At 42.5% G+C, this 17,008-nt stretch overlaps 1 protein-coding gene across 2 annotated transcripts in view; it reads left to right on the forward strand.

Annotated features, from left to right (window-relative positions):
- Positions 1-17,008, forward strand: part of FSTL4 (follistatin like 4) — a 944,621-nt gene that overhangs the window by 832,489 nt on the left and 95,124 nt on the right. For both annotated transcript variants that reach the window (XM_060240476.1, XM_060240477.1), the window contains exon 6: positions 2,173-2,339. In XM_060240476.1, coding sequence (XP_060096459.1) covers positions 2,173-2,339 — 167 coding nt within the window. The remainder of the gene's footprint in view (positions 1-2,172; positions 2,340-17,008) is intronic.

Consider the following 17,008-nt stretch of genomic DNA (forward strand, 5'->3'; position numbering starts at 1 on the left):
CCATGACCTGGCCACTGTAATTCATGCAGTGGTCCCCTCCAGATTGGATCACTGTACATAGATTACTGTACTGTATGCTCTACATGGGCTTGAGGCTGATGTGGAAACCTCAACTGGTACAAAATGCAGCAGTCCTGGTCCTTACAGGGATGCCACCTGCAGCACATACCCATTTGGAGCTGAATGAACTGCACTGGCTTCCTGTGGAGTACCGAATCAGATTCAGGGTTATGGTGTTGACCTTTAAAATCCTTAACAGCCAGGGACCTATATACCTTCAGGACCACCTCTTCTGGTATACTCCTAGAAGAGCATTACTCTCAGGAGAGCAGAATTTATTGGTGGTCTCTGGCCCAAGAGATGTCCAGCTGTCCTCTGCCCTGGCTCTAACCTGATGGAACTCTCTGCTGAGTAGCATCCACGTCCTGCAGAATATACTACAATTCCATAGGGTGTGTAAGGCAGAGGTGTCCCAGGAGGCATTTGGTTGAGGACAGTGATGGTCCCATCTTGGCTCTCCCAACTTCCATCTTCCTTCCTCCTGCCCCTTCCTCCATGAAACAGCTGTGCTATTAGGATTTTAGCATCATCCATAAGTAATTAGGTCTTACTGTTTTAGCTTGATTTGTTTTACAGTTTTCTGTTTTAGCCTGACTTTAAATTGTTTCATGCAATGTTTTATCTGATTTTGTGTACACTGCCCTGAGCCCCATCCTACTGGGGAGGGTGGTTAATAAATTTAAATAAATAAATATACCTTATGTCCACTTGTTCAGTGTTGCCCTCCATTATGGATCACATTCTTCTGCCACTAGGCATTTTACATTCAGGCAAGATTACCCTCTTTCAATAAGGAGAAAGCACCTAGCACCAAAGGAATATGTTCTGCAGCAAAGGAGTGTATCTAAATCATAGCTATGAAACTGAGCTTAGGTTTCCTTCATTTTTAAAACCTAGTTTGAATGTGCTCCAACCTGGGGTCCTTTTTACTTTGATCCAGGGCACAATATATGATTCATCCTGATCTGCCCAATGGAATATGTAGCAGAACAAAGAACCATAACAAAAAAGATGCCCTGGGATTACATAATTGTGTTTGACTCAATAGGATTGGCTTGCTCTTCTTGTTTCTAAATTTCCCATCTTACCCCTCAATGCAAAGGGGTGTTATACCCATGAACATGGATCCGTTATTCCTTAGAAGAATATTTGTTCTAATAGTTCTCATCAGTCTCTGGCACCCTGCTGTTTTCCTGGACTATCTTGCCATATCCGTTTGATTTGCATGCATAGCAGTTGTCTGTATCCAAAGAGCAGAGATCACTGTTAATGGCTTCCAATCTCACTTCCCATTGGCAGAAGGGCATCAGCATCACCAATTCTGTCCTGTGTCTCTTTTGAACCACAGAACTTTCCAGAATCCTGGGACAAAGGAAGATTTTGTTTTAGTTCTCTCATCATAGTGCCTATCCATGTGAATTTATTTGCATAATTCTGTAAGATATTCAAGAAAAATAAGATGATTCATCAAACATTACCTTTAAATAATGCTAAATAGTCCTGATGGGGCATTTGAACGAAAGCTATCAATGAACTTTCTGCAATATGCCAAAAGAAGTATCAGAATACTGTTTTGCTCAGTTTTCACCAACAGCATAATATAATATGCCTTTTTATTTACCTGTGTAAATTATGCACATCAAATGAGTTAGGCCAGATATTTGTTGTAGAAGTTTTTAATTGGTACTGATCCAGGAGCAAGTAGAAGTGTCTCAGGTTTGGTGTTGTGCCTATAAGAGCTATAGAAATTGTGTTTTTATTCATGCCCACTCGTCTCAGAAAAACGTGTAGCTAAAATATTATTGTATTTAGTTTGTCCTGCAGTCTATTTAATATGAATTCGATTTCTGTAGGGTGGAAATGAGAATGGATGATATTACTGGCTTTCTCTAAATAGCTGGGAGGTAGTCTGACAACCAAGAAGCATGAAATAAAGGATTAGATTGTAATCTAGGTTTACTGAAGTGTATCCTATTTCACATTGTTGGTCTAAAGTTGACCTTTTTTGCAGTTCATATCTTAGCTATTGCTGAAACCTCTCCAAGCAATCAGTGAAAAGGCCAGATTCATTGTCTACATGGTAATAATTACTTTTTGCTATTACTTTCACAGAGGTGGTCCAACTCACACTTCCTGAAGATCAAATGGTTAGCATGACCACAGTAACCGTAGGGCTGAGCACTGTATTGACCTGTGCAATCCGTGGACCTCTGAGGCCTCCAATCATCTGGAAACGCAACGGAGTCATGTTGAATTTTTTAGATTTGGAAGATATCAATGTAAGTCTTCAGTAATTTTGGCAATTTTCTTGTGTAGGACACTTAAAGTGATTTTTAATGAGCAATCAACAGAGAAACAATGGAAAGGCAAAGCTAATCAATGCAAAGAAATTACTTAATGAAACCTGATTTTAAACTCTCAGCGAATTACCAGTGTATTTTAAACATTGTTCTTCAGGGAAAATTCTCTTTCAGTAGCTCCAAAATGTTATATACCAGGGGTGGCCAATGGTAGCTCTCCAGATGTCTTTTGCCTACAACTCCCATCAACCCCACCCAGCATGGCCAATGACTGGGGCTGATGGGAGTTGTAGGCAAAAAACATCTGGAGAGCTACCATTGGCCACCCCTGTTATATACAGTATGCCAGCAAATGTATACCCCAAACATAAGATTTGCAGTTGAGTACCTCTACTCAACTTCTGATTTTACTTTTCAAATGTCCCTCCAGCATTAGTGTTACAAGGGGAACAGATAAAATACGGTGTTGTAACATTTATCGAATTTCTAAACTGCTGCTTTATTATTATTCAAATACAATACTGGAATAAGGCACCTAATTTTGTTTTTAAAAATCAGAATCCTCAATTTTCAGTCACTGTACCCATTAGCAAACTTATTCTGATCAGATTCTGTGATTCTGGAATGTTATTTCCAGGCAATCAGTCTTTCATTAAATACATTGATAATTTCTTGATAACGATCCTTTAGTTTCTTTAGCACTAGAGACTACTATCTCAAATGCAATTAGAGAGTATCCTAATGATCCAACAGTTACAAATCTATGTAAAGTTACAGAACTATAGAGCAGGGGTGGCCAAAAGTAGCTCTCCAGATGTTTTTTTTGTCTACAATTCCCATCAGCCCCAGCCATTGGCCATGCTGGCTGGGGCTGATGGGAGTTGTAGGCAAAAAAACATCTGGAGAGCTACTGTTGGCCACCCCTGCTATAGAGGGTTCTCATTATTCATTCACAGCTTTAATTTGTCTAGACTTATGCAATGACTATTTTTACCACAGCTGTAAATCTTACATCATCATGTTTCACCCATAAAGAAAATGAATTTGCTAAACGGCAGCTATTATTAAAAATAAATTATACCACTGCTGATGAACGTGGACTAGAAAACCTTTTCAGTTTGTTCCAAACTTCCAGGATTGATTATATAAAGTGACTGAAGTACACTTGTCTTTTAACTCTTTGAGAACTCCCCCCTAAAAGGACAGAGAAATGTTACAGAAGGAAAGAAATATTTATTTATTTATTTTATTTGTAATTTATATCCCGCCCTTCCCACTAGGTGGCTCAGGGCGGCTTACAACATATAAAAACTAACATAAAATATAAAATTAAGCATAAAAGTTAACATTTCATAATTTATATAGTTAAAATCTAGACATTTGTTATATACGTCAACATTAAAATCATACAGCGGTCTTACAGCTACACTCAGTTCAAGTTCAGTGCTGGTTAGTTGTGGGCCAGCCGGAAGAGGGCTGTCTTGCAGGCCCTGCGGAATTGGGCAAGGTCCCGCAGGGCCCTTGCCTCTTCCGGCAGCTGGTTCCACCAGGAGCCATTACGGAGAAGGCCCTGTCCCTTGTAGCTTTCAAACGGGCTTCCTTTGGCTTGGGGGCAACCAGGAGGTGCACTGCAGTCACTGATTTAAAAACCACTTTATTAAAGGGACATAGCATAGCACACGAAAAGGGGTGGCCCTAGACTTTCTGCTGCCCTAGGCAAGGCTAAATTCTGGCACCACCACCCCCACTGTGCAAAGAGAAAGTAAAGCCAGAAGAGGCAGCAGTGGTGCAGCCAGACACTTCCCAGCCGGCACTTGCTCAGAGAGAGGGGTGTGGGGGTGGGAAGGCTTACAACTGCACTGTTTAAAAGCCTAAAAAAAAAAAAATCTCCTTGCATTCACTAAGATGACCATGAAAGCCACCTATTAAAGTGGGTTGCAACCAAAGATCTGGTACGCTCTTCACATACCTCTTTTAGCAAAGCAGCCAGCGCAATAGACAAGGCTGGAACCAGAGCAGGGAAGTCCCTGCTGCCAGTTGATAGCCAAGGGAGGTGAAAGAAATGGGGAGTGTTCCAAGGGGAGCCAGCAAAGCAGAGGAGGCATCAAAAGCAATTCGGTCTCCTATGACCATCACAGCCTCCACATCCCCCCAGCCTCATTGCTGTTTCAAAGTTGAAACCTACTGGGAGGCTTGCTCAGAGGGAGCTGGGGGGGGGGGGGGGCTGGACATCGCAAAGGTAAGCCAAGCAATTCCTGGCTGGTGCTTGCTCAGGGGGAACCAGGGGCAGCATGAAAGCTGGAGCAAGCACCTGCTATGCAGCCAGCCACTTCCTGGCCAGCACTTACTCAGAGAGAGCCGGGGAGGGGGTGATACAAAGGCCGGAGCAAGCACCTGTGGTGCAGCTAGGCACTTCCTGGCCAATGTTTGCTCAGAGTGAGCTGGGGGGGGGGGGGGGCGGCGCAAAGGCTGGAGGAAGCACCAGCGGTACAAGCAAGCACTTCCAGCCAGTTCTTGCTCAGAGGGAGACAGGGGGTCATGCAAAAGCCAGAACAAGTGCCCACAGTGCAGTGAGGCATTTTGTAACCGGTGCTTGCTCAGAGGGAGCCGGCGCAAAGTTTGGAGCAAGTGTCCATGGTGCAGCCAGGCACTTTCCAGCCTCTTACAACAGTAAGTCACATGGGGGGTGCCTAGTTTGGCAGCACCCCAGGGCTAGTGCCCAAGGCAAATGCCTAATTTGCCTAGTGGAAGGGCCGGCCCTGCACTGAAACTCTGGTTACCAATCCCCTGGTCTGGAGGCTCTCCTCCTGCTTCAGAGTTATTGGAAAGTGCAGGGGGGACGTTGAATTTCTTCTAGGCACTTCATTATTCCCTATGGAGACTGATCCTTATAGGGAATAATGGAGAATCAATCTGTGAGCATTTGGGTCTCTGGGGGGGGGGCTGGTTTTTTAAGGAGATGCACCAGATTTTCATCATAGCATCTAGTGCCTCTCCTCAAGCCCCACTCCCCAAGTCTCAAAAAGATTGGACCAGGGGGTTCAATTCTATGAGTCACAACAGAAGGTGCCCTCCTCCATTATTTCCAATGAAGGGAAGGCATTTAAAAGATGCTCAGTCCCTTTAAATGAGATGGTCAGAACTCCCTTTAGAGTTCAATCATACTTGTCACAACTTGCTCCTGGCCCCCCCTTCAAAGTCTCCCAGATATTTGCTGAGTTAGACCTGGCAACCCTAACACAAGCTAATATCACGAGTGTGAAAAAGATGACTATACTATTATTCAGATATCTAGGGTAGGACTGCCAACTCTAAGTAGGAGATTTCAGGATACAACCTGGAAAAGTGAGAGACCTCAGCAGGGTATAATGCCATACAGAGCTTTTTTTGTAGAAAAAGCCCAGCAGAAACTCATTTGCACAATAGGCCACACCTCCCAACACCAAGCCAGTCGGAACTGTGTTCCTGTGCGTTCCTGCTCAAAAAAAGCCCTAATGCCATAGATTTTACTCTCCAAAGCAGCCATTTTCACTAGGGGAACTGATCTCTATAGTCTGGAGATCAATTGTAATTCCAGATCTCTAGGCTCCACCTGGAGGTTGGAAACCCTATGGAGATTAGTGTAGACAGCCAGTCAAGATGCCTCCTAACTGACCATTCATCTTAACCTGAAGCAGTACCTAGTAAATCACTAATTACTCTTGAGGGAAAAAATATAGGATTGCCAGGTCTTACCTGGCTGCTGGTGGGGGGACTTTTCTTATGTGTGTGGCATGATGACATCACCTGGAAGTGATGTAATTGTGCCAGGCTTGTTGCATGGGAACACGCTAGCATTTTGGTAAAAAAAAAACCTCTATGGCACTATAGATTTTTTTACCAAAATGTGTTCGTCCCTCTTGGTTTGCTCAGCCTCCAATTAGGGCCTGGAGATCTGCTTTTACAACTGATCTCCAGCTGGTGGAAATCAGCTCCCCTGGAGAAAATGGCTGCTTTGAAGGGTGGACTCTATGGCATTGTACCGTGCTGAGGACCCTCCCTTCCCCAAACCCTGCCCTCTCCTGGATCCACCCCCAAAGTCTCCAGGCATTTTCCAACACAGACCTGAAAACCCTACTTCCTTTTCCTCTGTCAACCTTAAGTCTAGCTCCAGCAGACAACTAGAAGAGATCTTGATCTAGAGCGAATCATAGAGTTTCAGTTTCATTTTTAAAATAATGTTCAACACTGCACAATAGCATCAGGCTATGGTTTGGCCTCCTTTTTAATCTACCTTTTGAAAAGTAGTTAAGGCTGGTGTGGATTTTATCTCATTCAAGATTGAAGCAGTTAATATTTTCCCAAGCTTCTAAAAAATCTGTAGAAAGTAGGGTTGCCAAGTCCAATTAAAGAAAAATCTGGGGACTTTGGGGGCGGAGCCAGGAGACTTTGGGGGTGAAGCCAGGAGACACTGGGGGTGGAGCCAGTAACAAGGGTGTGACAAGCATAATTGAACTCCAAGGGAGTTCTGGCCATCACATTTAAAGGGACAGCTCACCTTTTTAAATGCCTTTCTTCCATAGGAAATAATTAAGGATAGGGGCACCATCTTTTGGGGCTCATAGAATTGGACCCTCTGGTCCAATCGTTTTGAAACTTGGGGGGTATTTTGGGGAGAGGCACTAGATGCTATACTAAAAATCTGGTGCCTCTACCTCAAAAAATAGCCCCCCCAGAGCCCCCAATACCCACGGATCAATTCCCTATTATTCCCTATGGGAATCATTCTCCATAGGGAATAATAGAGTGCCCAGTAGACATTTCCCTCCCCCCCCCACGCTTTCTAAAGGGGGGGAGGGCCTCCATACGAGGGAATCCCCCTCCCTGCCCCCTCCCTCTCTCACACACACACACACACAAATACTTACTTGGTCTTCTTCCGGAGAACTGTGCCTGCTGTGAAAACGAAAGCAAAGAAGGGAGGGGCCGTTCTCCGAAGCCCTTCCTGTTTCCTCCTTCCTGCCCAGCCTTAAAGGGACAGGGATTTTACAAACTGCTCAGGAGCTCTATAGGTATGTTCTCCCCCCCTCCACCCCCCCCACCCCCCCGGTTCTCAATTTTTGAAGACCGGGAGATTAAGCTGGGAACCCAGAAGTCTCCCGCTAAAGCGGGGGGATTGGGACCCCTAGTAGAAAGACAGGTACAATACAAACAACAAACTTGAAATTATAATCATTTTAATAGTGATAAGTCACTGACAACCATTCCTGGCCAATGATTTCTTAGATTTTACCATCTAGATAACTATTAATTGTTCTTAGTCCACAAGCAGTTATTATCAGCATATAGGCTGATTTTAAATGTATTCTGGCTAATTTATCTCTAATACATTCTGTATACTTCAGTGAGTAAAACTATAAATACTGTTTATAGCAAACAGCAGAGTTGAGAAAGAACATCCCTGACAGGCATCTCAACATCTCAGTGGTTTAAAAAAAGATTTTAAACATTCCTTTTTGTTTCTAATGCAGGTTTTTGAGCTTGTGTTCAATTGTGTTGGGCATAAAATAATACAGGAAACAACCATTTTTAATTTATATTATGTTCCCTAGTAATCTATTAGTTGTGAATTAGCTAACTGGAGGATCTCTTCTTGTTCACATGATCTTGAAGATGGTACAGTTTCAAAGCTGCACATTGTTGCAGATACTGTTTATCTTACAGCAGCAATTTGCAGACTGTGGGCCAGAGTACACCATTGTATAGAGCTGTACCACATCCTTCATTCTGACTGCCAGTAGATGTACAATGAGAATATCTAGAGAAAGAAAATAAGGACATGCAGGGAATTTATAATGTAGGTGAAAGGCCTGGATCCTGTAGTATGGAATGGGACTTCCTCACCTCCCTCCTCCTGCTACAGACCAAAATACTCCCTGAAATGTTGCTTGGAGGGGCAGGGGACACACAGAAGCAGCATGAAGAATGGCGCACAATGACAGGAGAAAATGGTTAAAAATCCCACCTTCAGAAATTTGCATGGGATAGAAGCTGACAGCTGTGAGCAAAGTCCAAAGCAATCACTGTTGCCCCAGAAGCACACTTCTATCCCCAGTTCTGATTTACTGGGCAAAGGCAGAGTCAGACAGCAACAGACAATGCCATGTACTGGGCTACGTGCAGATACAATGGTGTCACTTACTTTCTGTGAATTCTAGAATTGAAGAGTGACTACATTCTTATCCAGGAGGAAAAAACCCTCAACTGTGTTCTGTTAATTAATCAATGTATTATAATAATGAACATAATAACCTAATTAATAAAAAAGACATCACTACCTTATGAAAGTACTCTATTGGGGGATCTCTTAATGAGAGTGCAACCTCTCCCTGTTACTACATATGGCCAATGAAAGGCAGCCATTTATACTAGACTCATGTCCATGTGAATAAGGCCTACTTTTCATTGTCCAAATGTATAATGGAAAGCCAACTTCTTTCTGCTGCCAGTCCTGTGCTACAGGAGCTCCTGGCTTGGTTATTACATCTGGTTTAAGTGGATATAATATATAAATACCTAAAGTTTCTAGAAAAGTCTGAAAATTGCACTGAAATTTGGACATATTAAAAACAGTTTATTGAGGGGAGTACTAAAGCACACAAGGAATTGCACACATGCAAGCACTATTAAAAATGCAAAAACACCAAATAGTAAATACCCACAATAAAACATGATAACTTGGGAAACTATGCAATTTTATGCAGTTTATACCACTCAAGATAGGAAGAAGAGTATAAAGTTATGGGGCAAAAGGTTGCTTTTCACTAAAGAATTCAGAGACCATAAGTATACAACCAGTGAAGAAAAACAGATAATTTAATTGAAACTGTTATAAGTAGTTTTCGTCTAACCGGAAAACACCAAGATAAGGTGGTCAGTAACAAGCAGGCTTTTATTTGGAATACATGTTTTGCAAAGCATGGAGAGAAAGCACCCAAGATAGGTACGGTCTCTGAAGTCTGGGATGCAACCCAGCTCAATTTTAAGGCTCCCGACGCCACTGTCCCTCTGGCCAATCAGGCCCAAGACGGAGGGCTCCCAATCTAGCCTATGATCGACATTGGTTTCTTATCTTCTCCCTATATGGACATTTCTTGCTCTTTGCGTCATGCATGATTAATATATGCGGAAAGTGAAAAATAGTCTGCAGACATAGCCTTAGAATAATATCCGGTACTTTCCAGTTGTTATGGATTGCTGGCAAGGCATTTTTACAGCCTGGTCATATGTCTGAACGATTGTTGACATAGTCTATTTTTGTATCTTATGTCTGAGCAATTGCTGACATGGTCTGCTTTATAGCCTCGTGCTCTTCTAAGGTTGGATGTGGTGCACAAGAGACCTGTCTTTATCCATATCAAAACCCCAGTAATGACTGAGTAGACTTCTACAACTGGCTGATATGCACAGTCCAGCCTTCAGTTTTATTTATTTATTTATTTTAGTATATTTCTATTCCGCCCATTCCCCATAGGGCTCAGGGTGAAGTACAACATATGTTAAAACAATAAAATACAATAAAAACATTTTATAAACAGACAACTCAACAGCACTACTATTTAGGAATACATTATTTTTACTTGCGTGTGTTTGCACATTTTCGCCATAACTGGACCTTGGAGGGGAGTAGCACATCCCAAGGCCAACTGATAAGCAGTATGATGAGGCCAGAGTCCAATACAGATACTCCTTACATTCTAATATAAGGTGCATCAGCCAAACAAGAGAATAGCCCAGGCCCAAAGTGCAATAACAAGAGATAAATGAAAATTAAGATTTTTTTTTAAAAAAAATGTGTTTTTAAGAGAGATCATCTACAGTGACTATAACCTCTTCAGGTTTGGCCCACAGGGAATTTTGGGCACAGATGAAGGAATTGTGGTTCATCACTAACTCCTGGAATTACAATAGTTTTCTGCAAGTGCCACTTACAGAGGCTATAAAGGGACTGAAGAGTGGAAACCAGAGGCAAATACTCACCTATCAGCCCATATCCTGAGCAGAAATTTTTTCAGGCAATAGTTCTAAGTATATAGACAGCCAATAATCCAAACAGAAATCCTCAGAACGGTACATATTAGAAAGATTTCGAGCCAACCAAAAGTGTGCTTGTCAGAGCCAAAGGAAGAGACTTAAAGCAAACTAATTCAAGTAAAATGATTTTTTTAAGGGGGGAGGATTCTGCCATCTGTTACAGATCCACCCCCAACCACTAGTGAGGATGGGAGGCCAGTTGCCCAATTCAGTTTGGGAAAGTCCTGGAGATATGGGGATGGAGCATGGGTAAGACAGGGATCTCAGTGGGGTGAAATGCCACAGAATCCACCCTCCAAACAGTGCTGGTGCTAGGGTACCAGCACTTGGCTGGCACTCTAGATAAGATGTGACCCCCACCCTTACTTCTCACCCACCACATGCCTTTCCCCCCCCCCACTTGAGCATGGCAGTGGCAGACCCCAGTTGGTGCACTGGAGTGCACTCACCGTCATGCTGCCCCACTGTCCCCGTTAGGAAGGGCTAGGTGGTTCCTCTCTTGCCACCAGCCTGCCTCCCTCCCTTGATGGTGGCAGCAGTGAAAAGAGGATCCTCTGGCTGCTGACACAGGCAAACAGGAAGAGGCAGAGCGGCAGGGGGGAGGAGCTGAGACAGGAAGAAGTGGGTACAGTGATTCCTTTCCACCATGTCACCTCTTGCTGCCAACCAATTTTATTTGTGCTGGCCGCTCAGCCTCCTCCGTAGGCCGTTTGGGCCACCTGCAGGGAGAGGATGAGGGTGGAAAGGGGCGACTTAGAGCAGCCACTTACCTTGCCTACTTGGATGTTCTAGGCCTGCCTCCAAATAATCCATTTTCCCCAGGGGAACTGATGTCTGTAGTCTGGCAATGAGCTGTAATTCCAGGGGATTCCCAGGTCCAATCTCGAGGCTGGCATCCCTAGAAACTGAATAGAATACCTTCCCTCCTCCAGGCATAGGAAAGTGGAGGAAAACACTAATGAGCTCAGAGAGACATTCCCTGGTTTACTGAGGGATGTCCTTGACCTGGAAAAGCTTCAAATTAAGTGAAGAAAAGGAAGAATGGGGTAGAGGAGGAGGCATGTTACCTGCCCTGAGCCTGTTCTAAGGGAAGGGCGGGCTAAAAATCGAATCAAATAAATAAATAAATAAAATGTTAGAAGCAGTCTTGTCTGTCTTACTGGATTGTGAAAACATTTTGAAAGCAACGTCACCCCAGAGTCTGACTGGTGCTTGCACAGGGGACTTTTTTTACCCTCAGTATGTTAGATACACAGTATGTTAGATCCTGGATGAGGCATCATGCTAGGGGGACAAAATCCTTATAGACTACAGCAACATCATCTACCCACTTGCCACACCTATGCTGATGTATTATCAAATACCCTGGGGGGGGCACAATTGTGAGAGAGTAACCTCTTCCCTTCCCCTAGCCAAGTCTCAGTAATACATGCCAGGTCAACCCTCTTAATTAGGATCCCCTGGAAAGGGAGGGAAAGAGCCAGAGCTTCATTTGCCCAGTTCCCTGGATTCCATGGGAGAAATACAAAGAAAGCATTTTCACACCACCGAGTGCTAATGTTTTAAGCATGCTTTAAGTTTGTTTGTTTTTTTAAAAAAAGCTTTAATTGTGTTTGTCTGTGTCCTTTATAAAGTTTATATCTCTTCTATCTAATCTTAAATAGGAACACACATGGCCCGACCTGACAAGGTCTCAGATTCGGCCCTCATAACAAAATGAGTTTGAGACCCGACCCCTGATTTAGAGTGTTGTAGGAAATTTTGGGGAGGGACGGTGGCTCAGTGGTAGAGCATTTTTGCTTGGGAAGCAGAAGGTCCCAGGTTCAATCCCTGGCATCTCCAAAAAAGGGTCCAGGCAAATAGGTGTGAAAAACCTCAGCTTGAGACCCTGGAGAGCCGCTGCCAGTCTGAGTAGACAATACTGACTTTGATGGACCAAAGGTCTGATTCAGTATAAAGCAGCTTCATATGTTCATATGTTCACAACCACAGAAAAGTATGGCAACATATTAAGCACATGCTAAAGTAATATATTAAAAACACGATTTTTCTTGAATATGATGGAACATTTGGACCCTTTAGCAATCAAAAAACAATCAGACATATTCTTTGTGCTAGACACTTCAAAAACTGGAGAAAATGCTTTATGCCTCTTGTGAGAACAAAAAATCCACATTATTCAGTGATCTATTTAAAGGTACTGAGGGGAAAAGGCACTATGCTTCTTAATGTACTTGAAGTCAGTTAATTAAATTACTTCATTCTCCACCCTTTTAGCATGCCTCAAGCAGCAACTCAATTGCATTTCTATTTTTCACAATAAGGTTAGCAATTTAGTTAATTGGAAGTGCAACAGGAGATTAATTGTACCATTTAACTTCAAGGAAATCCTGCCTGCTTCTGGCACAGTCAAAATCACATAAGAGCTTAGAGAATTTTCAGATATCTAAAAAAAAAAAAAAATCACATATCGTATTTCAATTAAGGTTTGTACTTCTGAAATCTAACAGTGATCCAGAAAATGGTACCAAAAGAAGAACATGTTGTGGCTGAACATCCTTGACTCAGAATGATCTGATACTGCTATCAGCCCAGCTCCTTTCTACCCATACTGGTCAAAGGCAAGCATGTGATCTTAACTGAAATAGAAATGGATAATGTTGAATTAAAAAAGATTAGCTGATCCCCCACATACAGAAATTTAGATCGGGGACAAAATATCTTGTTCTATATTCTCTTTTTCCTTTTCTATACTCGCTTGATTGGCAACAAAAACCAGTCACTTCTTCTTGCTCATTTAACAACAAACTTTCACAAACAACATAGTAATTTCTCTTGTCTGCTAAGAGCATAATAGTTTTGTGACAGCACAACAACAAAAAATGCCATCTCAAACATTCAAGATTGCCTTAACTGACAGCACAATATATTTAATAGCAATGAGCACCACTGTTGCATAAGAACATAAGAGAAGCCATGTTGGATCAGGCCAATGGCCCATCCAGTCCAACACTCTGTGTCATACAGTGGCCCCCCCAAAAAAGAAGTGCCATCAGAAGGTTCACAAGTGGGTCTAGAAGCTCTTCCACTTTGCTCCCCCCTCAAGCACCAAGAATACAGAGCATCACTGCCCCAGACAGTTCCAATAATATACTGTGGCTAACAGCCACTGATGGACCTCAGCTCCATATTTTTATCCAATCCCACCACCCCCTAGCATGATGCCTTGAAGCTATGCTTGTAGCCGCCACCACCTCCTGTGGCAGTGAATTCCACATGTTAATCACCCTTTGGGTGAAGAAGTACTTCCTTTTATCCATTCTAACTCGACTGCTCAGCAATTTCATTGAATGCCCACAAGTGCTTGTATTGTGAGAAAGGGAGAAAAGTACTTCTTTCTCTACTTTCTTCATCCCATGCATAATCTTGTAAACCTCTATCATGTCACCCCGCAGTCCAAGCTAAAGAGCCCCAAGCATTTTAACCTTTCTTCATAGGGAAAGTGTTCCAAACCTTTAATCATTCTAGGGTGCGGTCACACTTACATTAAATCCATCTTTAAAGTGTCTTTAACGCGTCTCTCAAATAATCCGTTGCATCCAGCTCCCTGATCAGACAGCGTGGAGTTCCGATGCTATCCCATGTTGATCCCATCATTGCTCGATCACACAGCGCCCTACCGGAACTACTTTCATAAGGCGGCAACCAGCATTAGCGCAGGCGCAGTGCTGGGCGCTAACAGCTTTTTTGGATTCGTTTGAGCGCATGCGCGTTTGTGTTTGCACTGGCCTATTTTCAAATAGTAATACAAAAATACAAAAATACAAAATATTGTGCACAAATACTCTTAACTGGTGTAAATAAAGTTCTATTATAATGAAATGAACAGCCTACAACAGTGGGCATACCTTCATACAGTATAAATAGAAATAGAAAACAACAGTCTCAAAACAATATTCCAAGGAGGACCCCACACAGTCACAGAGTTTTCAAAATGAGTACAATGACTCAAAAATAAAGTTCCACAGGAGTCCCTCCGTTGTTTGTTGACTTCTGAAGGACAAATTCTAGCCTTCACGCAAACCCCGGATTTGATTGCGTTCCGCTGCTCCTGCAGCTTCCTCGTAAGTCAACTGTAAACAACAAAAGTGACCGATAAAAACCACCCTAAACCCAAGTGATTTTAACAAAAACATACAGATACAGTAGGTAAAACAACCTGAAAAATCCAGCCAAGTTCTTTCTCAAACGCCCATTTTGATATCTTAATTTGCAGCTTGGGCTGCCAGAGCCCACGGCTTTTTTTAAAGGGACGGACACAGCTGTTGTTGTTTAACCATTTAAAAGAGACCACACCACACTCTCCAACATACCCAAGAAACACCAAACATTATATATAACAAGAGAAATCATTGTGTTGGTTAAGGCCAGAGGGTTCAATGGTGTTTAAACGATGTATCCACCGTGCCTCTTTTTGTAACATGGTCCTTTGTAAATCACCACCTCTACTATCACCAATTTTCTGAATCACAAAGAATTTTAAGGCTTCTAAGTTATGATCAGTCTCAGTAAAATGTTGAAGGAGAGGAACACCAGGAACTTGATGGCGAACCCTTGAGATGTGTTCCAGAACACGTGTCTTAATAGCCCTACGGGAACATCCTATGTACATTTTAGAGCAATCTCCACAGACCAGGGCATAGATGACCCCTTTAGAGTCACAATTAGTGAAACCTGTCAATTTAATGGTTGTTTGGGATCTAGGATCCACATACTCTTTTATTTGTAGAGAGTACTTGCACGCTTTGCAACCCTTGCAACGGAAATGACCAGGGGGCAATCGAGAAGACGTCTGTGCAGTATTCAAATCCGTATGTACCAAATAGTCCCTTAGATTCCTAGATCTACGGAAACCAATTATAGGTGGGGAGGCACATCCTGCAATGCTGGAAACAATACCCCAATGGCGCAAAATGATGTTTTTAATCGCTAATGCCTTCGGAGTATATTGTAATGAACAAAATAATCTTTGATTTTCCCTAGCCTCTCCATTCTGTTTGTTCGTACGCTGAAGCATAAGGGAACGTCCTTGTTTGGCAGCCCTCGTCTCCGCCCCTTTGATGACTGTTTCTGGATAACCCCGTTCCTTAAACTGCACTGTCAGTTGATTACACGATTTTTTATACTCAGTGACTGAGGTGCTGTTTCGTTTCATGCGTAAGAACTGCCCATAGGGTATATTATTCCGCAAAACGGGAGGATGGAAAGAGTCATAATGTAGATACCCATTCTTAGCCACCGCCTTTCTATGGTTCTTAATAGCTAGAGTATTATTGGCAGTGCGATACACCACTGTGTCCAAAAATACAATGGTGTCAGGATCTCTATTAAAGGAAAACTTAATGCTAGGGTGACAAGAGTCCATCCATTCAACTAAACTCTCCAATCTTTCTGCATGTTTCATAATCAAAAAGATGTCGTCCACAAACCTAACAAAAAACAATATGTCTTCAAAGAAAGGGTTAACGTCACTGTTACAATAAAAATCATTTTCCAGCACAGCCATAAACAAACAGGCAATAGATGGCGCCAGAGCGCTGCCCATCGCAACCCCTTTACGTTGCAGAAAAAATTCTTGGTCAAAACGAAAATAGTTATTTTCAATAATCAGGTCCACTAGCTCCAACAAAAAAGGTGTCGGTGGATCCAAGTCCTCTCTCTGATCCAAATAACACTGAGCTGTACTTCTCAAATCCTCAAAGGGAATATTAGTGTATAATGATTGAACATCCAATGTTACTAATGAGGCATCTGCAGGGATATAAAAATCCTCAATTTTAGAGACAAAATCTGTCGTGTCTCTAATAAAACTGGGAATCTTACAAACAAAAGGCTTCAAAAAGTGATCCACAAATTTAGATAGGGGTTCTAGTAACGAACCCTTTCCTGACACAATTGGACGACCAGGAGGGGGTCTGATTTCTTTATGTACCTTCGGGAGGGCATAAAAAATAGGTACTTTAGGGTGGGGGTTATCCAAAAATTCAAACTCTTTCTTGGAGATATACCCCATTTCTCTAGCGTCTACAAGTACCATCCTCACCAATTTAGATATTCTTTCAGTTGGATCAGTGTTAAGACGTGTATAGTATTCCACATCCGATAATAATGAACCTACCATCAAGAGATAGTCCTGCCTATCCTGAATCACAATCCCACCTCCTTTATCAGCTGATTTAATTACAAGATCGGGATTATCAGATAGTTGGGATAAGATGTCCCTTTCATATTTATTCAGATTGTTGAAGTAAGGGTTTTGTTGACGCTCTAGTTGTTCAAGATCCTGAAGCACCATTCTCTCAAAAACAATAATTCGTGGGTCATCATTAGTAGGAATAAACAAAGACCTACGTCTAAAAGGTGTCCTCTGTTCACCCCCCCCCTCATCTTGTCCAAACATATGTTTCAATTTTAACAGGCGACATAATTTAAATAAATCAACTCTAGTGGAAAAAGAGTCATAGTAAGGAGTGGGAACAAAGCTAAGACCCAGGTTCAAAACCCTACGCTCATCA

The sequence above is a fragment of the Heteronotia binoei genome, chromosome 5 (assembly GCF_032191835.1).
Source record: "Heteronotia binoei isolate CCM8104 ecotype False Entrance Well chromosome 5, APGP_CSIRO_Hbin_v1, whole genome shotgun sequence".
Lineage (NCBI taxonomy): Eukaryota > Metazoa > Chordata > Lepidosauria > Squamata > Gekkonidae > Heteronotia > Heteronotia binoei.